At 44.3% G+C, this 24,545-nt stretch overlaps 2 protein-coding genes across 3 annotated transcripts; one reads left to right on the top strand and one right to left on the bottom strand.

Annotated features, from left to right (window-relative positions):
- Positions 1-6,625: 6,625 nt before the first annotated feature.
- On the bottom strand, positions 6,626-18,374 carry PHB2 (prohibitin 2). Of its 2 annotated transcripts, none has more exons than XM_061636750.1 (10): positions 18,265-18,374; positions 17,239-17,371; positions 17,062-17,146; positions 15,920-15,999; positions 14,444-14,628; positions 12,133-12,262; positions 11,135-11,238; positions 10,367-10,444; positions 9,608-9,684; positions 6,626-7,276 (listed from the first exon to the last, which is right to left on the bottom strand). In XM_061636750.1, exons 2-10 carry the CDS (start codon positions 17,363-17,365, stop codon positions 7,243-7,245), a joined length of 900 nt encoding a protein of 299 aa, XP_061492734.1. In that variant the 5' UTR covers positions 17,366-17,371; positions 18,265-18,374; the 3' UTR covers positions 6,626-7,242. The 2 variants fall into 2 exon arrangements, with proteins under 2 accessions (XP_061492734.1, XP_061492726.1); XM_061636742.1 differs by having other exon boundaries at positions 18,262-18,373.
- A 70-nt stretch (positions 18,375-18,444) lies between these two features.
- Positions 18,445-24,504, top strand: EMG1 (EMG1 N1-specific pseudouridine methyltransferase). The gene is made up of 6 exons (XM_061636765.1): positions 18,445-18,876; positions 20,110-20,211; positions 20,490-20,631; positions 23,580-23,638; positions 23,724-23,873; positions 24,230-24,504. The coding sequence occupies exons 1-6, from the start codon at positions 18,739-18,741 to the stop codon at positions 24,341-24,343; spliced, it is 705 nt and encodes a 234-aa protein (XP_061492749.1). The 5' UTR covers positions 18,445-18,738; the 3' UTR covers positions 24,344-24,504.
- Positions 24,505-24,545: the final 41 nt, after the last annotated feature.

Below are 24,545 nucleotides of genomic sequence, written 5' to 3'. Positions count from 1 at the left end.
TCCAGTGAAAACACCGCCAAGAGTGTTACCTGCAACATGCTGTCAACGAGTCTCCCCGCAAGAAGGCAACCTCCACATGGATGTTATGGTTCCACAAGACAATAATCCTAGGAGGTAAGTCTGAGCCCACCTCTGTGAGATCAGGTAAAGAAAGCGCTAGGCACTTGGGTGATTGGCACTACAGAATCCACCTTGACTCAAGAGGAAGCTTAGCGAAGGTGGCTCATGTTCCCACCCCTCACCAACCCCACTCTACTTGTTAGCAGAGGGGAGCACAGTTTTACTATGTCTTCTATACCAATAGCAACGCTGTTAGGAATTCCTCTGTATATTCCCTTAGCTCTGTTGCTATAATGCTCACTCCAGCATTCTACTCACTCATTTCCCCCCACTCACCTTAAATGTTCTGCTATTAGCCACTTACCATATATAATAAAAAAGGTAAAGGTGTCCCCACTCTTATAGTGCGAGTCGTTTCCGACTCTTAGGGTGCCATCTTGCAACATTTACTAGGTAGACCGTATATATGGGGTGGGATTGCCAGTTCCTTCCCCGGCCTTCCTTTACCCCCCCAGCATATGCCGGGTACTCATTTTACCAACCACGGATGGATGGAAGGCTGAGTGGACCTCGACCCCATATATAATACACAAGCATTAAACATTTACCTAAAATTATGGAGCATCACAAGGTGATGGATTTTTTTTATTATAGACAGTTCGAGGTGCTTTGGGGACCTTTGAGGGGGGCCTGGAGAAGTCGATTATGGAGGTGATTGGTAGGGAAAGTTGGGGGGATTGGAAACCAGTGGTGGTGGCCTAGGAGTTGGGAGGGGAGGGGCTTGGGGTGGTTGTGGGGCCTGGATGGCTTGCTGTGGATGGGGCACTGAAGCCCCTCCCACCCTCTGCAGCCAGGAGGAGGAAGAGGGGCTTGCCTGCCCCCTGCTTTGAAGGGGAGGTGCCTATGCATATCAGAGGGGCAGGGGCTGGAGGGGGGCGGTCTTAGGCATATGAGAAGGGCTTGGGGAGGTTGTTCAGGGTGGGCTCCTGGGGATCTGTGAGCCAGTAGAAGTGGGGGGCTTACTTGGTTCCCCCTTCCCTGCTGGAGTGTGTTGGGGTGTCTGGGAAAGGGGGAAAGAATAGGTGGGGCATGGAGGAGCTCAGAGGAGACTTGAAAGGGAGGTCTGGAAGTGGAGAGTGTGGACGGAAGGAGGGGGCTGGAAGGGCAACTGAAGCTGCACATGTGTCAACATAGGTGGGATTCTGAGGCATGGTGTTAATTTCCCCCTGTTCATTTTTCATCTTTCTGTTCTGCAGGACCCCCAGGGTAGCCAATGGCAATAAAACGAGTATAAAAAGATAGCACCCCAGGTTGGGAGATGGGCTGGGGCGGGGGGTCTAAAGAGGTGCTGTGGTTGGAGAAGTCCCTGCATATGCACACACACACATTGATAGGGAATGTGGGAGTCCTGGGGGGGGGGGGCTTGGAGCTAGGCAGCTGGCAACAGCAGGGTTGGGTGTTCAGGCGAAGAAAAACAGGTTGGGAGTGCAAAGCTGGATGGACAGCCTGACCAAGAAGAGAGGGGGCTTAGTGGTGTTGTGGTATTTAGAGTGAATTGGCACATCGGGGGGGCAGGTATTGTGGTAGGCCTGGAGACATGCCTGGAGAAATGGCTGTGGGTCTTGGGACAGTCAGGTGTGGCCTTTGGAAAACTGGTGTATGTGTGTGTTGTTGCACAGGGTGGAGAAAGGTTGGCATGAACCTCTCCCTTCTGATGACAAGGTACGCTTAGGCACTGGTGTGTTTGTGGTGTACTGGGTGGCTTTCCTGCATTTACAGATAACAGGGTGGGTCATAACATTGGAGAGCATGGAAAGGCTCCACTCCTGTAGGCCTCGGCTACTCCCTTAGCTTAGTGGAAGGAATTTGCTCTCCCTTCTGTGCTCTGTGCGTATTCTCCCACTGCTTCCTATTGCAGAGATGCTCATGATGGACCCTTTTGCTGTCTTTTGTTTTTGGTGAATGTCCCTAGCCTTGCATACCAAGACTAGATCTTTTGGTGTGGGCTCGTTTTTCTGGGTCTGTGCTCAGCAAAGTGTGTTGGAATGGCAAAGCAACGTTGCTTGTGTGCTATTTACACCAGTGTTGTTTAACTGTGTATAATCAAAGACTTCTGTTTTTGATGAGCCTTTCTAAAATAATGCTTTGGTAGTGGAGAACTGGAGCCAGTGAATGGGTGATGGGGAGCGAAGAGAACGGGGTGGCTAGATAGCGGAGCCGTTATTTGCAACAGCACATTTTGGGGACCCGCGGGATCCAAGGCTGGATTGTCCAATCAGCAGTGGAGTTGTAACTGGCGTCATTAACCTGCGAGTGGCTGACATCGGTGACCTAGGAATCAATCAGCTTTGGGATGTTTGGCGGTTCCCATGAAAGTGGTACATAAGCTGTTGAAGGGTTACTGAGCAGTGATGCAGTCCAGCCTCGTCATATTTGTTGCTTGTCCATGGGAATAGAGTGTTTTTTGTAAGGTGAAGAGTCACTGCAAAAAACAGTTGTGTCTTGAGGGAGGAAAATAGTTTTTGGAAGTAAATCTGTGCAGCTGTAGCAGAGGCCTCTGCAGTATGACCCACCAGCCTGTGACAGCCTGCCAAGTGGTTGGCAGCCCCTGGCGGGCCGTACTTAGCTTTCAGGGACCCAAGATGTGCACAGCCCTTCTTTTACCAGTGTGGTTGCAGTTTCTGTGGTTGGCATTAGACCTGGGCAACCTGTGTTTCTAACCTGTATCAAAAATGCTTGCCAAGTCATTCTTATTGGTACACTGCCCAGAGAGCTTCGGCTATGGGGCGGTATAGAAATTTAATAAAATAAAATAAAATAAATAAATTGCAATACCCCATCCCTGGCCATCACAACTATGTTGACATGGTGCTGAGAAACCAGCCAGACACATCTAAGATCAACATGCAATACAGCTGGTAGGAATTTATGGTACCCCTGGACAGGACCAAAAGGAACGGTGAGCTTGGCTACCGGACAGACCCAGCTGTTATGTCCTGCCTGCCTCTCCCACAGTTGCATGGCCTTCTTCTCTCCAGCTGCACAACATGCAGAGGAGAACTATGCAGTGATACTCTTAGCCTGTGTAGTGCTTTAGCGGGTGCATAGTGCTTCACATGCATTATCTGACTAGTCCTTGGAAGTCCTGTAAGGTTATTCAGTGTTTTCCCCAAATGATAAATAGGGAGGCTGAGGCCTACCTCTTACAAGGTGGTAGGTAGGAGCTCCTGTTATGTACACAGGGACACTTTCAAAACAAAATCTCTGCAACCAGAAAATTAGCATACCCAGAAAGCTAGGCTACAACCCTTTTCCTTGACACGTAAGTTTTAAGAACATTAAGAAGAGCTGCTGGCTCAGGCCAGCGGCTTGTCTAGTCCGGCATCCTGTTCTCACAGTTGCCAACCAGTTGCCTGGGGGAAGCCCGCAAGCAGGACCCTGAGTGCAAGAACGCTCTCCCCTCCTGTGGTTTCCAGCAACTGGTATCCAGAAGCATACTGCCTCTGATTACGGAGGCAGAGCATAGCCATCATGGCTGATAGCCTTATCCTCCATTAATGTGCCTAACCCTCTTTTAAAGCCATCAGTGCCTCTTGAGGGAACCAGTTCCATAGTTTAACTATGTACTGTGCAAAGTAGTACATGCTTTTTCCACTCTCAGTTCTAGTGTCATGAGAGAGGGAGAAACCCTTTTCTCTATCCTCTTTCTCCATACCATGCATCATTTTATACACTTCTATCACGTCACCTCTTGCTTGCCTTTTCTCTAACTAAAAAGCTTCAAACTGCAACCTTTTCTCACAGGGGAGTTGCTCCAGCCCCTTGATCGTTTTGGTTGCCCTTTTCTGAACCTTTTACAGCTCCACAATATCCTTTGTGATGTGAGGTGGCCAGAACTGTGCATGGTATTCCAAATGCAGCTGCACCACAGATTTATACACAGTGATGGCATTATATTGGCAATTTTATTTTCAATACCTTTCCTAATGGTCCCTAGTATAGGATTTGCCTTTTTCCACATCTGCCACACACTGGATAAACATCATCGAGCTATCCACCACAGCCCCAAGGTCCTGTTTCTGGTCAGTCACTGCCAGTTCAGACATTGTGAGTGTATATGTGAAATTTAGATTTTATGCATAACTTTTCACTTGTTTACACTGAATTGCATTTGCCACTTTACTGCCCATTCACTCAGTTTGGAGAGGTCCTTTTGGAGCTCTTCACAATTCTTTTAACGACCCTGAGCAATTTAGTATCATCAGCAAACATGGCCATCACACTGCTCATGCCTAACTTGAGATAATTTATGAACAAGTTAAAAAGCACAGGTCCCAATACTGATCCTTGGGGGACTCCACTTTCTACAGCCCTCCATTGGGAGAGGTGTCCATTTATTCCCACTCTCTGCTTCCTGCTACTTGACCAATTCCTGAGGACCTCTCCACTTATTCTATGACTGCTAAGCTTACTAAAGAGTCTTTGGTACCTTGTCAAAAGCTTTTTGAAAGTCTCAGTACACTATGTCAACCAGCTCACCTCTATCTATGATTGCTGACATGCCCAAAGAACTCTAATAGGTGAGTGAGACAGGACTTCTTACCCTTGCAGAAGCCATGCTGGTTCTGCTTCAGCAAGGCTTGCTCTTCTATGTGCTTGGGTTTTTCAAATCTTAACAATACTTTCTATCAGTTTCCCAGGACAGACGCTAAGGTAATTGCCCTGTAATTTCCAGGATCCCTTTTTAAATATTGGTGTTACAATGGTATAGAGGCAGATCTAAGGGACAAGTTCCATATTTATTTTTTAGAAGATCAGCAATTTCACATCTGAGTTCTTTGAAAACTCTCAGGTGGATGCCCTCCCAGACCCAGCAATTTTGTCAGTTTTTGTCTATTAAGTCTAGAACTTCATCTCTCATCACCACCATTTGCTTCAGACACCATTCCTGCAAAAGTTAGCTCTGGCACAGGGATCTGCCCTGTATTTTCCACTGTGAAGACAGATGCAAAAAATTCATTTAGCTTTCCTGCAGTCTCCTTATCCTGCTATAGCACACCTTTGACTCCCTTGTCATCCAAGGGTCCAACTGCCCCCCTAGACAGTCTCCTACTACTAATGTATTTAAAGAATTTTTTGTTGTTGGTTTTTAATTTTTAGCAAAGTGCTTCTCAAACTCCTTTCTAAAACGGTACAGCCCAGGTTCATTATTTTGCTGAGAGCCACAGCTGAGAACAGCTTGCCCAAGGCTATCTAATAAATCCATTGGATTTTTTTTCTGGCATACTTTGCTCAATACGCTTGGATGCCATTGACCTCCTTCTCCCAGACTTGTATATTTTTTCACCTCCAGACCTGAAAAGAGTTTCTGTACAGTTTTCTTAAGAGAGCTTATTTCATTGCTCAAATGCTCTGGTAGACATTTGAATGTTTTTCTTTTTCCTTTGGAGGGCATGTTACCCTGTTTGTAGTTTTTTAAAAATATTTTGACAAAAAAACCAACAGCAGCAGGAAAGAAGTCATCTTGCGTTTCCAGGCTGCTTTTATGAACAACTAGTTTCAGTTGAAGGCCATACTAGAAGACATGGAAAGGAAACATGACCCTTTCCTCTCCTACTGTGGTCTTGAGGAAATTCTCTCCGGTATCTGATGCCAGAGGGTGGATTTCATCCAAATGCAGATATAAGGATGTTCCATGCTGCAGCAGGCGAGAAAGGGGTTACATTCCCCCTTCCTGCCTGCTCTGATCCCATTAATGGTCAGTCCCCCCTCTGCATCGATACAATGTGTATTTTAAAAACCTATGTTAAATGCAAAAATGTTATCTCACATCTAATTTGGCCCTGACAATCTGCTCAGCCCATCAGGCAAGTTTGCTAGCATTCCATGTACTTTCTAAGTTGAAACTAAGAAGCTAGGACTTCTTTGGTTATTTTGCTGCAGCTAAACATTGCTCAGTTTCTGGATGCAAGGCTAGCAAATCAGCTTATTTATTGTCATCTGTGAACAGCCCAGGACTGTACCGCTTATGACTAACCAAGTCACACACAGCCAGCCAGTTTCTCATCTCCCCCTCCTATTTTGCAGTTCCAAGCATGCAGAAAAAAACAGGTATTTTTATCAAGTGCTTGATGGGTCAGCAGGCATAACTGGTGGGCTGTGTTCTTCTTGGAGGGTGATAAGACACACAGGCCTGGCAGAACTCCACCTGCTCTCACAGAACAGCAAAAAGTGATGAAAGAAAGTGACCTTATGCAGGAACAGAGAGAATGCTTCCACTCGTAAGATCTAAATAAAAAGTGCAGATGGAAAACACATCCTAGCAACCTATTCCAGAGGACTGGCCATGAGAGGGAGATGAATGACCAGCTCCCCGCCCCTTTTTGCATAAGTATCAGCCTTGACTCTAAGACATCCAGAGCTTGGAAAAGTTACTTTTTTGAACTACAACTCTCATCAGCCCCAGCCAGCATGGCACTGGCTGGGGCTGATGTAGTTCAAAAAAGTAACTTTTCCAAGCTCTGAAGACATCAATACCCTTACAAGACAAAGATTTACTCAGTAATTTCAGAAGAGTTTTGGGTTTTGTTTTATTTTTATAAAGTTGTGAATCGCAATTGAACTTACATAAATGGAGATGGCAGCATTTGCACAGGCCCCATAACCCATCTATTCCTGAGATGAGGGACTCAGTGGGGGCCAGGGAAAGGGAGCCAGAGTGAACTAAACACCCACTGAAGTGAGAGACAGATGATCATATGTACCAAGGCCACGTTTGGCCCCAGCAGGAAAAGGAGAGCAACAATCTAATCTACTTAAAAACCAGTCCTTTGACAGAGAATATTGCATAATGAAAGGTCTCTGCAGCCCACCCTTGTTGTCCAATTCTTCAGGTTGGGTGGGATGGGAATCAGTGACTAAGGGAGCAAAATGTCTATCCTTGCCCCCTTCAACATGAGGCCCATTTCTATAGCTGGTTCCCACTGCTGATAGTTCTCAAAAACAGGAACCAAATTAGCCAGGAAAGGCTTATCAATGATACGCTGGCAAGTTGACACAAGTGAAGATGACAACTGAAAAGAAGCCAAAGAGAATGCTTATGGGCAGAAGAGATGTGCATAACTGCACATCACCCCCATTCTGCCAGGTCACATGGATGGTTCTAGGGAGGCAATCACTATTTCATTTCTTCACCTGCTTGGTCAGGAGGCTGTCACTGCAAGTGAAACAAAAGGAGGTATCAAAGGGCTGTGAGGAACATTCACACAACATTGCCCCCTGGGCTCCTGCTGGGAGGAAGGGCGGGATATAAATCAAATAATTCACCCACGGATTCTCCCAACAAAGCTGGAATGGACCCAAAGTTATCCAACTTTTAAAAAGTTATTTCCATGCAGCTTCCTTCCCCAATGATTAAAAAAATCCCCTCAACTGTCATGTTCAGGACAAATTGCCAAAGCCAAGCAAGTTGCCTCCTCCAGTTTTTTCTCCGTGTTCAATAGTCCCATCACTGAAAGTCTCCCATTAACATTATCCCTCTATTAATTGATTCATTAGTTAAGTTGAATATATTTGAATATGACTAAATCAATTATTTTGAAGAAAATTATATTACATTGGCCCTGTTCAGATGGTGCACCTACATCACACTAGAGGTCTTCTTGGAAAAGGCATTCCCCTTTCATTCTCTCACACAGGTGGGAATCCCCATTCTAAGATGGTACTGTTTTAGGTCTTGGTTAGATTTACCCAGCATATCTTTAGTCAATTCAAAATGTTTTTATTATGTTAAAAGTTGCAGCCCTAATCATTCTGCCTGTGATATATATACATAAAATTAAGATACTGTATCTTACCTCCCTCTGCATACAAAAGAGCAACATAAAGATGGTGGAGGGGAACGGGACGGAGAGAAAGTAAGTTAGAACAATTTTACTATTTAGGCAATTTATATATCACTAAACATTTTTAAATCTAAGTGATTTACAAGTATCATGAAATATTACAAATCAACATAAAAAATAGAGAAATACATTATTAAAACCCCTCATTTAAAAACAGCAAAGTCAATAGTAAAACAGGATAACTCTCCCAAGCATCAAAATAGGCCTGAGCAAACAGATGGATTTTTAAAAGACATTTAAAGCATTCAACTGAAGCTCTTTTAGGAGGGTATTCCAGAAGGGAAAGGCTCATTTCTATGAGGTTTCAGGATGGCACGCTACTGGCCATGGAATAGCCAGTGTGCCTCAGACCACCAAAGTTGCTTTGGGCTATAGTATATTTTGTTTTTCTCTTTTCTTTTTTTTCCTCACTCCTTCATATGTGTTTGCACATATATATATGTACGTGTGTGTATGCATAATGTATTTTATTTATTTTAATTGTATTTTCTGCATTCTAATCTACTGTAATGTTTGTATTTTTATTGTGTGTTTTATTATATATGTGTACAATTTTATTGTAGCCACCCCGAGTGCCCTATTATAGGGTAGAAGGGCGGGACAGAAACATTTTTTAAAAATAATAAATAAATAAATAGTAAGCGAGGTAGTCTGCTAGGTATCCTGGTCCCAAATTGTTTAGGGCTTTACGTGTCAATAACAAAACCTTGACCTTGGCTTGGTAGCAAGCAAGCAGCTGGTACAGATCTTTAAGCACAGATGTAATACACGCATGCTAGACATCACTTGGTACTCTAGCTGCAACATTCTCCACTAGCTACAGCTTCCAAGCTAAGCAAAGGGCAGCTTCACACACAGCACAGTAATCTAAGCATGAGGTTACCAATGCATGGACCACAATCAAAAGGCTATTCTTATCCAGGAATGGGCATAGCTGTTGTACCAACTGAACTTGGTAATGTGGATTGTCACTGCAGGGCCAAGTGACCTCTGTGGCATAAAGGTTGATCTAGTACTCCTGGACCACATACTTGTCCCATTGGAGGAAGTGCAATCCTGCCCAGAACAGGGAAACACCTCAAGGTTGTATTCAACGTAGTGGTAAGGCAACTGTTCTGTCACCACAAGGATTTCTCTTGCAAAATTGGACAGTCTCCTCCTCTCCTCCTGTGCCCCCCCTAAATCTGTTCTGAGATTCCCCCCAACCCTCCAGAGCAGATTTGAGGATGGTGCAGGGCACACACAGGGGCAGCGGAGAGGGGAACCCCATTGAACTAATTCTAGCACTAGGACACAAAGTTAGCTGAATACCAACCCCAATTCCCAGAACTGCCCACCCACAGAATGTGCTTGTCTTGTCAGGATTCATATTAGCCTTTATCCAAATTGAGAAGCCTGTTGCACGCACGTGCATGTGTGTATGTATATCTCACACACAGCTTAGATGATTGACAGTACATGCACATTTATATAATATCCAGAAACCAAACTGCATTATTTTCCAGGTGGTCCTCATTCCAGCAGATGAACTGGTACCTGCAGGACACCCTCTCAGTTATACTTAGGGACCGTAGTGCCTAAGGCCCATTACAGAAAGTAGAAGTCTTTAAGGGATCTTTTCACATCTCTATAAACCACCTTACCTAGTAAAATCTTCATCTTGTAGATTCAGCACTAAATTGTCAGCTGTAAGATACACACGGTTCTGAGATGCAGCAATCTGTAAAAGACAAGAAAAAAGTGGATCAAGAACAGAGTCAGCAAACGACTAAGCCCACCAGAAGTTAGTTCTGCCAACATTTGGGGGCAAATCAATTAATTAATATCCCTTTGTTTACAATCAATATCCACCACTGATCTGTAAAAATGGTTAACCAAACTATCGAAGCTTACAGAGGGATGGAAAAGAAAAACTGTTAGGGAGCCTCTAGATAAAAATCCAGAAAATCTCATCTTTTGATTTAAAATGAAACACTGAACTCAAGCTTATACCTTGTTTACATTTTGAATTCAGAGTATTTTAGACCTGCTTATCACAGATTCCTTCCAACCCAGGTCCATCAGTCTTTGAAATGCATCAGTTCACTCTGCTTCTCCTTCTGTTTGAGTTGTACTGTGAGCCTTTCCCTGGCCTGGGCCCACTAACAGCTTTTAAGTGGCCATGGCTGGGTATGGCACATTGAACATGATGTGGGTCTGCTCTTATAGCAAGGGACAGAGGCTCCAAGGCCCCTGCTAAGACGCACAGATCGACGTAATAAGCAAGCAGGAGCTGAAGGCAGAGGGAGACGTCAAGAGAAGCATTTCATATTCGCCTTAGGTTCATCACTTGGCCTGGTGTAGTGAAAGAGCAGCATGTGGGGGAATGAGCGTGGTAGCAACTCCACCATCCCAAAACTCACTGTCTTGGAGATGTTCTGGGCAGCACGGATCTTGCGCAGCTTGATATAACCTGGGTTCTTGCCGAGGGATTCACCAATGTGAACAGGTTAAGGCAGAATTTCCCAGTTTTGGAATTTGGGCTATACCTTCTAAACCTCCACCAACTCACCCACCTGGGGTAGCCCACCCTATTGCCCCACTTGTGTACAACTGCAAGCATCCTGTTGCTGAACGCAGATAAACAATAAACTAGTGAAAAATTGTATTAATTTAGCAGGAAGGCTCCTCTTTTTCTCACTCCAAGGCTCTTATCCACTCGCATAGCACTGGCTGGCATAAAGTAGTTCTTCAACACCCTTCTCCCAATTTCTGGAATAGGATTAGACAGTTAATCTATGCTGTTGACATGATGGGCAAGAACTGAGCAGACTCTTCATTTAAATGCTGCCTGCAGAGTTCCTGGGGGAGGGGAAAGACAGGGAAGCAGAAAAAGAAACCTTTTGGGAGGCAACAACCTCTAGCAGCTGCTGCTTAACTTCTGGTAGCAGTGGGATCCCCAGAAACTCAGCACCTGCAATCTTCTTAACTATATCCATACAAAAATGTCTCATCCCCTCCAAACTCCTGGTGACCAGGAACAGATGCCATTCCCTTCACTCATGCAATGTGTCACTTTTAGGTCAGTCCAAGTTCAAAGGCCTGCAGTCTGGGGATTCTGCAAGAGACCGTTTCCCACACCCTTGAAAAACTGTGTAGCAGCCTGTCACCCCAGAGCCATGCAAGGATATCATCTGGGCAGCTGTGGCTTCCCCTTCGGCTTGGACAATCTTCTGCCTCTGCTCTTGCTTAGCCTTCTCCACCAGGAACTGAGCTCGCTGTGCCTCTTGCTGGGCTAGAGAAAAAAGCAGAGAGAAACAGCATCCTTGGGAATCTCTCTACAACCACTTCCAAGGGCTCTTAGTTCTTTAAAGATTTACAGACCAATCCTGTCCATGTTTACTCAAAAGCAGTCCTACTCCATTCAGGTACTCTTGCAATACTCCCAGGTATTTGTGCATTGTGCGGCAGTCCTAGGGGACTTTATGCAAGTCCAGCTTTAGAGAATTTTGGCCTGGTTCTCAGTGATATGGATAAGCCTATGTCTGTTCCACTTCAGAGCAGCAGATAGGGGCTCACATGATGAAATTATCTTCCATTTATTTATTTATTTTATAACTCCGCACATATAAAATTACTATGTCAGAGCTCTAGCCCTGCTACTTTTTATGTGCAGGGATATATTTTTTAAGCATCGAGAAGCGCATTCCATCATGTCATCTCCATCTGCAATCTGCAGTGATACAGTCCAAACAGAAGTAGGCCTGGGTAATACTTCAGCCGGAGCATCATCTGCAAAACAGTTCTTGCTCTTGTTTGGTGACTGAACACCACCCATTAAGGGCTTTCTCTGAGCTGGACCCCACCTCCAGAACTCCCTCCCAGGGGATACCTGCCAGTCCCCGTCCCTGGCCAAGTTCACGAGGAGTCTGAAACTTATTTATTTCTCATCCAGGCCTTTGGATAGGCATCAGCAATGGAGTTGTCACTTTAGCTACTGTATACCAGATACAGTTTTATTTGATTTTATGTTGTTCCCCACCCTGGGTATCCTTCAAGGAGGAAGGGTAGGACATAAATATAGCAAATAAGAAATAAAACCACCACTGAAACTGCATTCTCGCAAACGTTTAAAGTGTATTCCTGTAATGTTAATACCATCTTCCCATGAAGTTCAGCATCAACTTACCCACTTGCTTGGCCTCAACAGCTGCTGTGTACTCCCGGCTGAAACTCAGTTCTGTGATGGCTACATCATCCAGAATCAGGCTGAAATCCTTTGCCCGCTCTGTCAGTTCCCGACGGATAAGCAAAGATACCTGATGCCATAAATGCTAAGAATTAACTGTGGGGTTATCTCCATGAACAGGCAGCAACTTTCTTCCCGCTGGGAAGAGTCAAAGTCATGAGATCCCCAAACAGCTTTGAAATCATTCTATCAAAAAAAGCTCCAGTTTCATGTCATATACATGCAAAAGGGGAAGAGCCAGTAGACAGCCCTGGCCCATCCCTCTGGTTGTGGGTATTAACTCCATCAGCTGCCTATTCAAAGCCACCCTGACTGATGGGTCAGAATGTAACATTAACCTTCCTACCGATACTAGAATTCTAAAGCTCTAACCGCAGCCTTTTGTGGTCAGCTCTTTTAAACACTGCTGGGAGCAGTACAGATGAAGACATTTCTTAGAGTTCCTTTGTACACACATTAATAAGATGGTTTACAACAGGGGTGGGGAACCTCCGGCCTGTGGGCCAAACTTGGCCGCTAAACCCCCTCATTTGGTCCACAAGATTGTTTGTGGGAAGCCACACCCATCCACCCTGCACCTGACATCATCCATGACGTTAGGTGTGGGGCATATAAAGGCGGGACTTCAAAGGAACAACTAGAAGCTTAAAGTGGGCTTCCGGTCGTTCGTTTGATGGAACAAGGGGCACTTCAACCGCCCATCAGCTGGGCAGTAGGAGAGGCCTTACTCAATGGGGGGGGGGGAAGCGATTTCCATTCCAAAGAAACTGCTTCTCCCTCTAAGCATTGCTCTTTAAAGCCACCTTGCCCCAATCCTTTCAATCTGTGTTGTTGGACATTAAATGGTGCAGGGCGGCTTGCAAAGCATAGGGCTGGCAATGCCCCTTGCGCTGTGGTTCCCAAGTTAGGGAAACCCACGCAAGGGGTTTTGACATGTGGGCAGGGTAACCCACCTATTAATCATGTGACTGACAGGTGGGCTGCCCAACCTAGCTGTCCAAGTTAACCTGTGGGGTGGGGCCAGGTCAAGATCTTACCCCACGCAGGGCCAAAAAAGTTCCCCACTCTTAGTTTAGACATAACATTGGTAAAGGGTACACCTTCCACATCTGAAGGTATTCTTCCAAAATGATGCTGAGTCAGTCTGTTCAACTAATTTGATCAAAAGGTAAAGTTTATACCAACAGTGTTATCATATCTAACAGACTTGTTAGTCTATAATCATCAGGGTGACATTTACCCCTCAGCATCCTGTGATAAACAGGCTGGGAAACAGCATAGCAGTACCTTTGGGGAACACACTCTCAGTAATTACATAACGTAATAGTTTTGCTGGCATGAGTAACCAATTAAGATTACTGTGAAACATTTTAACATCTTTCAACATCTATAAAGTTGTGATCACTGGCAGTGGATCTGTTTGGTTGAGTTCTGAATATGTAAAGCAGAAGTGTTTGCCTGAATTAAGAGGCTCACCAGAGTTAAGACGTTGGGTGACAAATGCTTTCTATTCACCAGCCAAAATGTGAGCATCAATCCCTGATTTTAGCTGCTTGGATATTTGTGCCACTAACAGCTAAAAAAATGTTACAACTTTTCCTGTTCTGGTTTATGTGTTTAGCATGGAACAGTTTTTAGATCTTCAAAGTTGATACATCATCTTTGACAACAGAGCCACCAACATTAAGTTTTCCTTACATTGCCAATCCACCTTTTTTTTATTCTGCTACATTAATCATCATGGGAAATTTTCAGAGGCCAGTACAGTGTAGGCCCTGATCCAAAAGAGGCTAACAGAAACTAGAGATTTTAAAGACCAATTACTTTCTCTTCATTACAATTTTTATTTGATGTTTTAAAATGACCTTAAAGATATTGATAATGCTTAACTGATTATATTCTCCTTGGCTTTCCTTGGAGGGGGGGAAATGCTCTAGATCCTCAGCCAACAAGGCAATTATATCCACCAATGCCACGTTCTTACCGCCTACTTCAACATTAAAGTCACCCATCAAATGATATTATTTTGTAATTGTATCCAGTTGTATGTGCAACACAGTGTTTTGGTAGCATATGAAAATCGACACAAACAAATTAAGAGCCTAACTAATTGACCTACACAGAAATGAGGGAAGATTGGGTCAGTTAATGGAAGTATACAAAATCAAGAAGAGTCCTGAGAAACTTTCCCACCTTTGTAGCCCACTCTTCTCTGAAAAATTAAGCCAGCCGGCATGGGAAGGGAACAGACCTGAGCTCGTTGGGTAATGAGTTGCGAGGCGTTGAACTTTGCCACCACACTTTTGAGCACTTCATTGACGATGGAAGGCAGGACCCGCTCTTCATAGTCCAGACCGAGACGCTGGTATAAGCTGGGCAATTCTGCAGAATTTGGACGTGACAGAACTCGCAAGGTGATGTTCACCATCTGCAGATCTAGAATCAGAATCAAATTAACCAGTTTCAGAGATTTGTCTCACTTCTTATGACAGATGATTAAGTACCCTAGCAGTGGGAACACTTTGGACAGCAGGACTAACTTAGACCACTAGCTTCCCCATTTGGCCCTTGAGGTTGTTTTGGGCAAGCCATGCCCACCTGACTTATAGCTGAGGTGATACATTATTTATTATTCGTTTATTTATTATTTGATTTATATCCCGCCCTTCCTCCCAGCAGGAGCCCAGGGCGGCAGCAGGAGCAAATGTCACATACGGAGCAGGTAAGAGCGTGACTTGCCTGAAAGGAGCTTTGCAGTTGCTGCCACTGGTTAGCACTTGCAAAGTGCACATGTGCACGTTCTGAAGTGCACCATCACCAACTGGTTGCCGGGAACTTCTGACAGGGATGTCAATCCTGCTTGGTTTGGCTGCGCAAGAGAGCTCACTGCAGGGAAGTCTCTCGTGCACCTGAACTCAGCACTAATGCAAGGGGAGATAAGACCTGCAGGGCTTGGGCGTGTGTTAAAACAAGTTTTCCCCTTTGTCTGAGCAGCAGTTTCAATTTAAACGCATTGAATCTTGCAAATTGTGGATTCAGCCCCCAGGAATTCAAATCCTGCTCAGTTTGGCTGTGCTTTGAAGTTGGGACTTCAAAGCACTGTAGTGACAGCAAAATGCTGCAAAAATGAAGGGTTTCCCCCTCCTTTAGCAGTTATTTACATTGAAATAAGCTACTAAAACAAAGGAAAAAACCTTCACTTTAGCAACACCTTGCTGCCTATGAGGTGTTTTTAAGTCCCAACTTTGGGATTTCAAAGCACCAAGTTACCTGATGTCATATGCGATGTTACTTGTCAAATACGGCCCACAAGACAGATTCTGTCAAGGATATGGCCCAAGGAACTTAAAAGGTTCCCTGCTGCTGACATACCCAGATCTTGTCAGGTCATGCTCTCTTGGTCAAAGTCGGTCTGAAGCCCTCCCCTCACACTGACTACATAAAAATACACTCTTCCATGAAGTGACAACAGAAAGATGTAGAGGTCTATGCAGTGTGATGTCAGCTAGAGTGTTGTGCTGAGACTTGGGAGACCCAGTTTTTAAATTTCCTCTCTGCAATGAAGTTCACTGGGTGAGTTTGAGCCCTCTCCTGGCTATCCTGCATTGCAGGATTATTATAAAGATTTTGCAATGGAAAGAGGGAAGAAGAAATTAGGTTCTTCACATCGAGTTCCTTGAAGGATGGGTACAAAATCAAAACATGTTGTGCTCCTCTATGACCTCACCTTTGGAGCCTGTTGGTGAAGAGATTTTGCGAGGCCGTGCTCGAATATCATAGATTATTGGATACTGGAACCATGGAATTCTGGGGAAAAACAAAATGCTCAAAAACACAAAATGCAGGTACGTGGAAATAAACCAGTCCTACAAATACTTATTTCTCTTGCCAGGTAGTTTAAGAAAAAAAGGACACACTACCTGCCCAAACAATGCATTTTATTATATTTATACTGTGCCTTAACAAGCTCTGTTATTTGATTCCCATACACTAAAACAGTAAATAAATTGAAATATCCTTCCAATTCAAGTTCTGGGGCTCATTTTTTCATGTCTAGATGGTTCCCAAAGCTTTCAGAATGAGACATTTAGCAGGGACAGAAACTGTATCAATATGAGAAAATACATTTCAACAGCTGACAAGAACACTCTGAGGAGTTTGCTGTTTTTTTAAAAAAAGGGAAATCATTTGTGTGGGAATGACAACAACTTGGGATTTCCTGGTCATTCTAACTATTATTTATTTATTTTATTTATTTATTACATTTATATACCGCCCCATAGCCGAAGCTCCTGGGCGGTTTGCAGCAATTAAAAACATTAAAAACAAATATACAAATTTAAAAAGACTTAAAAAAAAAAACACAATTTAAAAACACATGCTAAAATGCCTGGGAGAAGAGGAAAGTCTTCACCTGGCGCCAAAAAGATAACAGTGTTGGCGCCAGGCGCACCTCATCATGAAAATGATTCCATCATTTGGGAGCCACCACTTAGAAGGCCCTCTCCCTTGTTGCCAGACTCCCAGCTTCCTTTGGAGTAGGCACCAGGAGGAGGACCTTGGATGTTGAGCGTAGTGTACGGATGGGTTTGTGTTGGGAGGCATTCCATCAGGTATTGTGGTCCCAAGCCGTGTAAGGCTTTATAGGTTAAAACCAGCACCTTGAATAGAGCTCAGAAGCATACAGGCAGCCAATGCAAATGGGCCAGAATCAGTTTTATATGTTCGAACTGTCTGGTCCCTGTTACCAATCTGGCTGCTGCATTTTGCACAAGCTGCAGTTTCCAAACTGTCTTCAAAGGCAGCCCCATGTAGAGCGCATTGCAGTAATCCAACTTGGAGATTACCACACAGTTCTTAATTAGGTACCTGAAATGCAGTCCCTCAGTAAGAATGGTGTCCTGCTGTACTCCACCAATGCGGTTGAAGAATATTGCTCTTTGACCACCCTCCACTGTGGAAGCAGAGAGACAAAAGTAGTCAGTGGTTACCACCAAGCGTTGTGCAGAAGCTGAGGATGACCATATGCAAATACCACTGACTTACCAGTAAAGACAGATTCACGGACACCATAGGCTACAGCACCAGCACCCAACAGCAACTTTAAAGCAGTACTCATACCACGAGGGCCGGCGGGCAGACGCCCAGCAAAGTCCTTCAGGCTCTGAGCCATTGCAACCTTCATACAGAGATAGGAACACAGAATGTGAAAATTCCACACAGCTCTGTAGATTTCCCTAATCATACTCTATGTTATGAGAAAAATAGGGAATAAAGTTTTTTTCCCCCAAGGGTGTGTTTGGTTTTTTGGTTTAAGCAAGTTGCATCTTTGATCCAGCTCCTCTGGATTAAGAATCCTAACTCTTTACAAGGTGCACCATGGCAAGTACTGAGCATTGTTAAGCACCAGGCTGAAGCCAATAAGCCACTTTTTATTTGATATTTTATAGAATGATATTTCAAGGCATCATTTCCAAGATCTGGGAAATTTTTTAGAAATAAAAAAAGATGCTGCGCCCCCATGGAATAGTGCTGTGTATATGATCAAAAGCACTGCATTTTAGAAGGCTTTTTAGAAGAACACTAATCATAGTCAACAGATTCATGGCAGATGCTCTTGGAGGTCAATGATTCATAGGGTCATCATAACTTGTAATCGACTTGAAGGCACATAACAAACAACTATCATACTCAAAAGCACTAGACACGTACTGAGAAGTATCGAATCACAGACTTGTATAAGCCATTATTACAGCAAAAGCACTCTGTGTATGTAACAGGCACTACTACCAACAGTTTCTAAAGCTCATTTTCTTCAGGGAAAGACGGTCTCTATACACCCAAGGTTCTCCATCCCGGATATCAGCATTTCCCAACTCAACTGTTAGCACACCCCTAACCCTGCCAGGGAAGGATCACTGTAATAACCCGAGCCACTGCCCTCAACAGCTCCCTGCCAGACTAGCGTTAGCATGAGCACGTTTTCCTAAGAGTAGCATCAACCACCATAATACGATGCAAACGTGTCCAGTAGTCTCGGGCACTTCCAAGTAAAAGACACACACTTACTACCGTGTAAGCAAACAAGTGCAGCAGCAACCCTCCCCCGCCGACTCTCCCAAGCACGCTCTCGCTCCAAAGAGAGAAGGACACCGGAAATAGTCTCCTAAATGCTTCCCGGAGTGATAGACGTCTTGGTAAAACCTCTTCCTCTTTACGACACGCCTTCCGGAAGTGAAACATCCCCGGCAAACATTACTTCCGGAGCGCCGGCTTAGGTGGAGTAACGCGTTAGGGGTTTTTTTTTTTGCCATTTCTCCCTTCTCTTTTGCGTATAGGTACAATTGGAAGGAGCACGCGTGTATGGATGCATACGTCGGAGTGTTCTTGTTTAAATATGAACATAAAAACAGCCGTTGAATCGGAAATGTTAATTTCGAACCGGAAGTATATATTGACCACCCAACAGGAAATAGTTCCGTCGTTAAAAAAAAAAAAAAAAGCCCCGAGGCGGGCGTACAAGGAAGCCATCTGCCCGGCTTTAAGATGGAGGCAGCTGTCTCCGCCAGGAAGCGGCGGGATCCGAGCGGAGCTGCCGCGGGAAAAGGGGCTCCGGAACCTCAACGGGCGGGGAAGCGGCGGCTGCTGGTGATCCTGGAGGGGGCGTCGCTGGAGACTGTGAAGGTGCAGGCAGACGGGGAGGCGCTGCTTGGGTAGCGGGTGTGAGGGACAGAGGTTGTGAATGAAGGCGTAGCCACGTGCGCAGCGGAGCCTTTGCGTTCCCTCATAAGCAGACGCGGCAGCGAGCTTAAACAGACCCCGGCAAGCTCAAGGAGGTGGCAGGGTAGTATGGACGGGGAGGGGAGGATGGTGTCTAACGGTTCCTTTAAAAATAGCCCAGAGCCTTCCTGTAAGTCGACAGCTACCACCGCAGGGGGAGGGGGGCAAGGGTTGGGGGCTGATCTAACATGTTTTTCTCCAGTCTGCTACGTTATAACTCGTAGAAAACTTTTCACGTAGAGGATAATTCCAAAAATAGTAGCCCGGCCGCCAGCTGTAACCTGAAGTGGAACAGTCCGTTCCGCTGCCTCCTGCTGCTTGGTGGTGAAGATTAGATTCATAGAGGCTGTCGACCAAGATAACTGCATGAGAGACCCTCATCTTCAAAGGCAGGTCCTGTAAATATGGACCTTTAAAGGGGATCGGAGCTGAGCCACTTACTTGGCTTCTGCTAAAAACTAAACATTTTTAGATGCGAGTAAGGGTTTTTATGTCGTCACGCAATGCCCATCTTAATTCACGGTGCTTGCTGTCTTAAAACGCGGTGATGGCTGCTAGCTTGGACGCCTTTAAAAAGGGATTAGACAAATTAATGGAAGATTGTTCTCTGTCTGTGGCTAGTAGTTATGATGGCTTTATGGAACCTCAGTATGCAGGTGAAGTATGTTGCTGACTACCAGAGACATGTGACTCACCGTTGATGGAGGCAACATGCTGGACAAGCAGGACCTTTGACCAGATCTAGGAGGGTTCTTCAGTTTTTTCCGATTGACCCTTGCATAGAGACATCCCTTATTATAGCGATCTTATACAATAACATTTCTGAGACATGTTACATTCATCAACCATGGCCAGTGGGCACTAGAGAAGGAATTCTCAATTGTGGCACTCATTATGTCTGACAGCTTGTCTAGGGAGGTGCACTTCCTGGCACTACCCACCAAGCAGCACTCAAGGCAAGTTTGTTCCAATGCACATTTTCCCAATGTAGTGCCGGTTTTTACGGCTCCTTTTTACTGTCTTTCAGATTGGTCCATGCTAATGATTTTGTATTTGATCATGTTTTATTGTAAGCCATCTTGAGCACGCTTCATTGTAAAAGGCTGGGACAATGCATTTAAACAAATATTGTTCCAGGTTGGGAAAACATATGAGCTGCTGAATTGTGACAAGCATAAATCGTTACTTCTGCGGAGTGGCCGGGACCCCGGAGGAGTTCGACCTGACATCACCCACCAGGTATGTTCATGTGTCTGTTGTATAATAAAATAGTGCAGTTATTTGCAGTTGTACATACAGCATATGGCATGTTGCTATTTCTAAAACACTGACTGGGAAACTTCCCACGAAAATGTAATTAAAAGTAATGCCAGCAAATTACAGATGTTCCCAAAAGCTGCTTTTAATCTTTTCACTGAGGATTACTAGTAAATACTGTTAGGCTTCTGAGAGATATTACTACAGTGAAATTCCTCAGTTTTAAATAGTTTAAGCTTCTTTCCTACTTTTCTTCTCAGAGCCTCCTGATGCTCATGGATAGTCCCTTGAACCGAGCTGGTCTTCTTCAGGTTTATATCCATACAGAAAAGAATGTCCTAATTGAAGTCAATCCCCAGACAAGAATCCCTCGCACTTTTGATCGTTTCTGTGGCCTTATGGGTAAGAGGACATAGCCAGCTTTTCTTCCCCCTCATAAGATATCCTCAGTGAGGGGGGTGCGTGAGAGTAAGTGAAAAGGCCGGTAAAACAAGCCTAGGTTGGGAGGGTTTTTTACTGGCATGGGATGTCTTTGTATGCATGATAACTGAAAAGTGACAGCTGTATTCCCTTAAGTGTGCCAGGTGCATGAGTCACTAGCAGCTGTGCAGTTAAGTAGAATTCTTCAGCCTTGGTCCCTGGAAGTTGTTGGATTACAATTCCCGTAACCCCTAGCCATCTTAGCCAGTGGTCAGAAATGATGGGAATTGTAGTCCAACATCATCTGGGGACCCAGGGTTGAGGAAGGCTGCACTAAAGCTATGGCTTCTCCCGTATCATTCCTTTCCTGGTACCAGGTCCATCCTTTTTCTCCTGCCTCCTGAACCAAGTCATTTACAGGAGCTGGAAGGGTTGAAAAGGAACAAGCAGGGGGGAAGCTGATGCTATATTGTCTTTTAGCACTTTGATAGTCTTCAAAAGACTCTTCCTTCACCAGGTTTTGACTACATCAGGGGTGGGGAACCTCCAGCCTATGGCCCAAACTTTGGGAAGCACAGAGTATTGGGCCAGCAACGCTCTCTGTGCTGTAGTTCTGAAGTGCTAGGGGGTTTGATGGGTGGGTGGGACAATCCACCTGTCTATCATATCATACCCATATCATGTGATTTACAGGTGGAAAAGCCCACCCACCTGTCAAAGTGGGATGGGCCCCAGGAGCCAAAGGTTTTCCCCCCCTGAACTGCTCCACCTGCTCCCAGTTAATCAGTGACTATTGTGATGTAACAGACTGTTCTCAACTGCTGAAGAGAAAGGTGTTGGCAACATAACATTGATAAATGGTGCCCCTTTGGTGAGAAAAATGAATTTAGCTAGCAAAAAGTATTTACCTAGGGCCCATGGCTAGGAAGAAAGCTTAAGTGGAAAGTCAGCTGAATGGAAAGACAACCCCACAATGTAAGACAGTTCCCTGTGGAGAATCAGGCAGTGCACTAAGAAATAGGAACATGAGGGAAGGCAGGATGGAGCATGTAAGAAACTGAGAACAAGGGTAGGTAAACCTCCCACAGGGCTCTAAGGTCAAGGGATTGTTATGTGCCTTCAAGTCGATTAAGACTTATGGCGACCCTATGAATCAGTGACCTCCAATAGCATGTCATGAACCACCATGTTCAGATCTTGTAAGTTCAGGCCTGTGGCTTCCTTTATGGAATCAATCCATCTCTTGTTTGGTCTTCCTCTTCTACTCCTTTGTTTTTCCCAGCATTATTGTCTTTTCTGTACTATTCCATATAATATATGGAATTTTCTATACTTTCCATATAATATGTTCTGCATATAGATTAAACAAGTAGGGTGATAAAATACACCCATCTCACACTCTTTCCAATTGGGAACCAATCGGTTTCTCCATATTCTGTCCTTACAGTAGCTTCTTATTCAAGAGTATAGGTTGTGCATCAGGACAATCAGATGCTGCGGCACCCCAGTTTCTTTTAAAGCATTCCATAATTTTTCATGATCTGCACAGTTGAAGGCTTTGCTGTAATCTGTAAAGCACAGGGTGATTTTCTTCTGAAATTCTTTCAGGTCAAGGGGAGCTGTGTATTAAGCAAGGGATATACTGAGCCGTGGAAAGTGTGTGTGTGTGTGTGTGGTGCATACACATTTGTACTGACAAACCAAATTTTGGGTTGCAGCACTCCAGTGATTAAACAAATGAGCAGAACCTTAATGTAGCTGAAGAAAGATTCTAATGAATGCTTGTGATGGAATATGTTGCGGTGGTGCCACATAGCGCCACTCAACTTTACTTACATTGAGCAAGCTACTGTGCGGCTGAATACTACAGACTGCTACCTAATCTGTCCCTGGCTGAATCCATTAGATTTCCTTCTGAAGCAACCCTGTGTGCTTCACCAAGTCAAGCCTCTTGTTTTACCTGCTTCTTGGGACTACAGGTCAGAAAGAAACAGAAAAAAATCTCACTAGAACCCTTAAAGATAGGTGCAGTGACATAAGAGCCCTGCTGAATCAGGCCAAAGACCCTTCTAGTCCTGCATCCAGGTCTTGCAGTAACCAATCAGGTGCCTATGGGAAACCTACAAGAATGTGAGCAAAAAGAGCCTAATTCCCAGCAATTGGTATTTGAGGCATACCATATATTACTCGAGGCAATATACAGGCACCATGGCTAGTAGCTGTTGCTGTATAGCCTTATCCTCCATGTATTTCCCTAAACCCCTTTTAAAGCTACCTACATTAGTGGCCATAGTGGAATTTTAGAGTTTAATTATGCTCCATCCCCTTGATCATTTTGGCTGCCCTTCTCCCAACCTTTTCCAGTTGTACGATACCCTTTTTGAAGTGTGGCAACCAGAACTCTACACGGTCTTCAAAGTGTGGTAACATTATAAATCTGTATAACATTATACTTGTAGTTTTATCTTCAATCCCATTCCTAATAATGATCTCTTAGATAGATTTTATCCTTTTCACAGCTGCTTCACATTTAGCTAATACCATCAGCACATAATCCACTACCCGAGTCTTGTTCCTAGTCAGTCATTGCCAGTGCAGATCCCATTAGCGTATGTCATTTTATTCCAGAGTGCATCACTTTATATTGAATTGCATTTGTCAGTTTGAAGAGATTCTTTTGGAGCTCCTTGAACCCATCTTGTATTTGCTTTGAACAAATTTGGTGCCATCAGCAAACCTGGCTACGTCACTGCTCACTTCCAACTGTCATTTATAAACAAGTAAAAGCATGTGTCAATGCAGATTCTTGGGGGGGGGGTCACTTTTTAGCATACCTCCATTGTGCAAACTGTCCACTTATTCCTCTTACCTTACTGTATGCATCCATCTTGTAACTCAAATGTAAAAGTATCTTATATATTTCTCCTTAGTTCAGTTGCTGCATAAATTTAGCGTCAGAGCTGCTGATGGGCCTCAGAAGTTATTAAAGGTAACAACTGTACTAGTATACCATGTGATTCTATATGAAATTGTTCTTGCTTCTCTTTTCAAGCTAATCCCATTTTTTCCTATAGGTAGTTAAGAATCCAGTGACTGATCATCTTCCTGTAGGCTGCACAAAAATCGGCACGTCGTTCTCAGCCCCTACTGTGACAGATGTTCGTGACCTAGTCCCTACTGCAGACCCTATAGCAATCATTGTGGGAGCTTTTGCTCATGGCTCGGTAAGACACCCCTTTTCATGCTTAACATCTGAGTCAGGAATCTCACCTCAGTGCACTAGGTGCCCTTATGGCAAAGCACTATGCATAGGTAGCACATGGCAAAGCACTATGCATAGGTAGCACATGGTAAAGCACTATGCATAGGTAGTACATGTGTAGTTGCATGGAACCTCTACCCTCCAGGATTGTAGTGGCCTCTATTACAGGAATATTTTATGAATGAAGTGGCTGATTGTGGCTCATAATGCAGGTAGTAATTATAGTGAGCTTGGCTTTGAAGGGAGTTTTGCATGTATTGTACAGAAAACATGATGTGAAAGTTGACTGATGTGCTGGCTATTGCTTTTCTTTTCCAGGTTAATGTTGATTACACAGAGAAGACTCTCTCTATTAGCAACTACCCACTCTCTGCTGCTTTGACTTGTGCCAAGATCACCACAGCTTTTGAAGAGATGTGGGGAGTGGTGTGAAGTTATGTTCATTTTTGGTAGCTGAACTTACCGTCTGCTTGCTCCATGTTCTGAAGCGATGTTCATTGCAGGGTTTTACCTGGTACATCCCTTTATTATGGAAAGTAACACCTAAAATTCCTTCATGTTTTCTTTTGAGGCAAATAAATTTTTTTAGCAAAGTTAGTAGTCTCAGTACAGAGGTACATAGAGGCAATTTTGT

This window comes from Rhineura floridana, chromosome 1, assembly GCF_030035675.1.
Source record: "Rhineura floridana isolate rRhiFlo1 chromosome 1, rRhiFlo1.hap2, whole genome shotgun sequence".
NCBI classification, from domain to species: Eukaryota; Metazoa; Chordata; class Lepidosauria; order Squamata; family Rhineuridae; genus Rhineura; species Rhineura floridana.
This window is presented reverse-complemented; position numbering and strand designations above follow the sequence as displayed.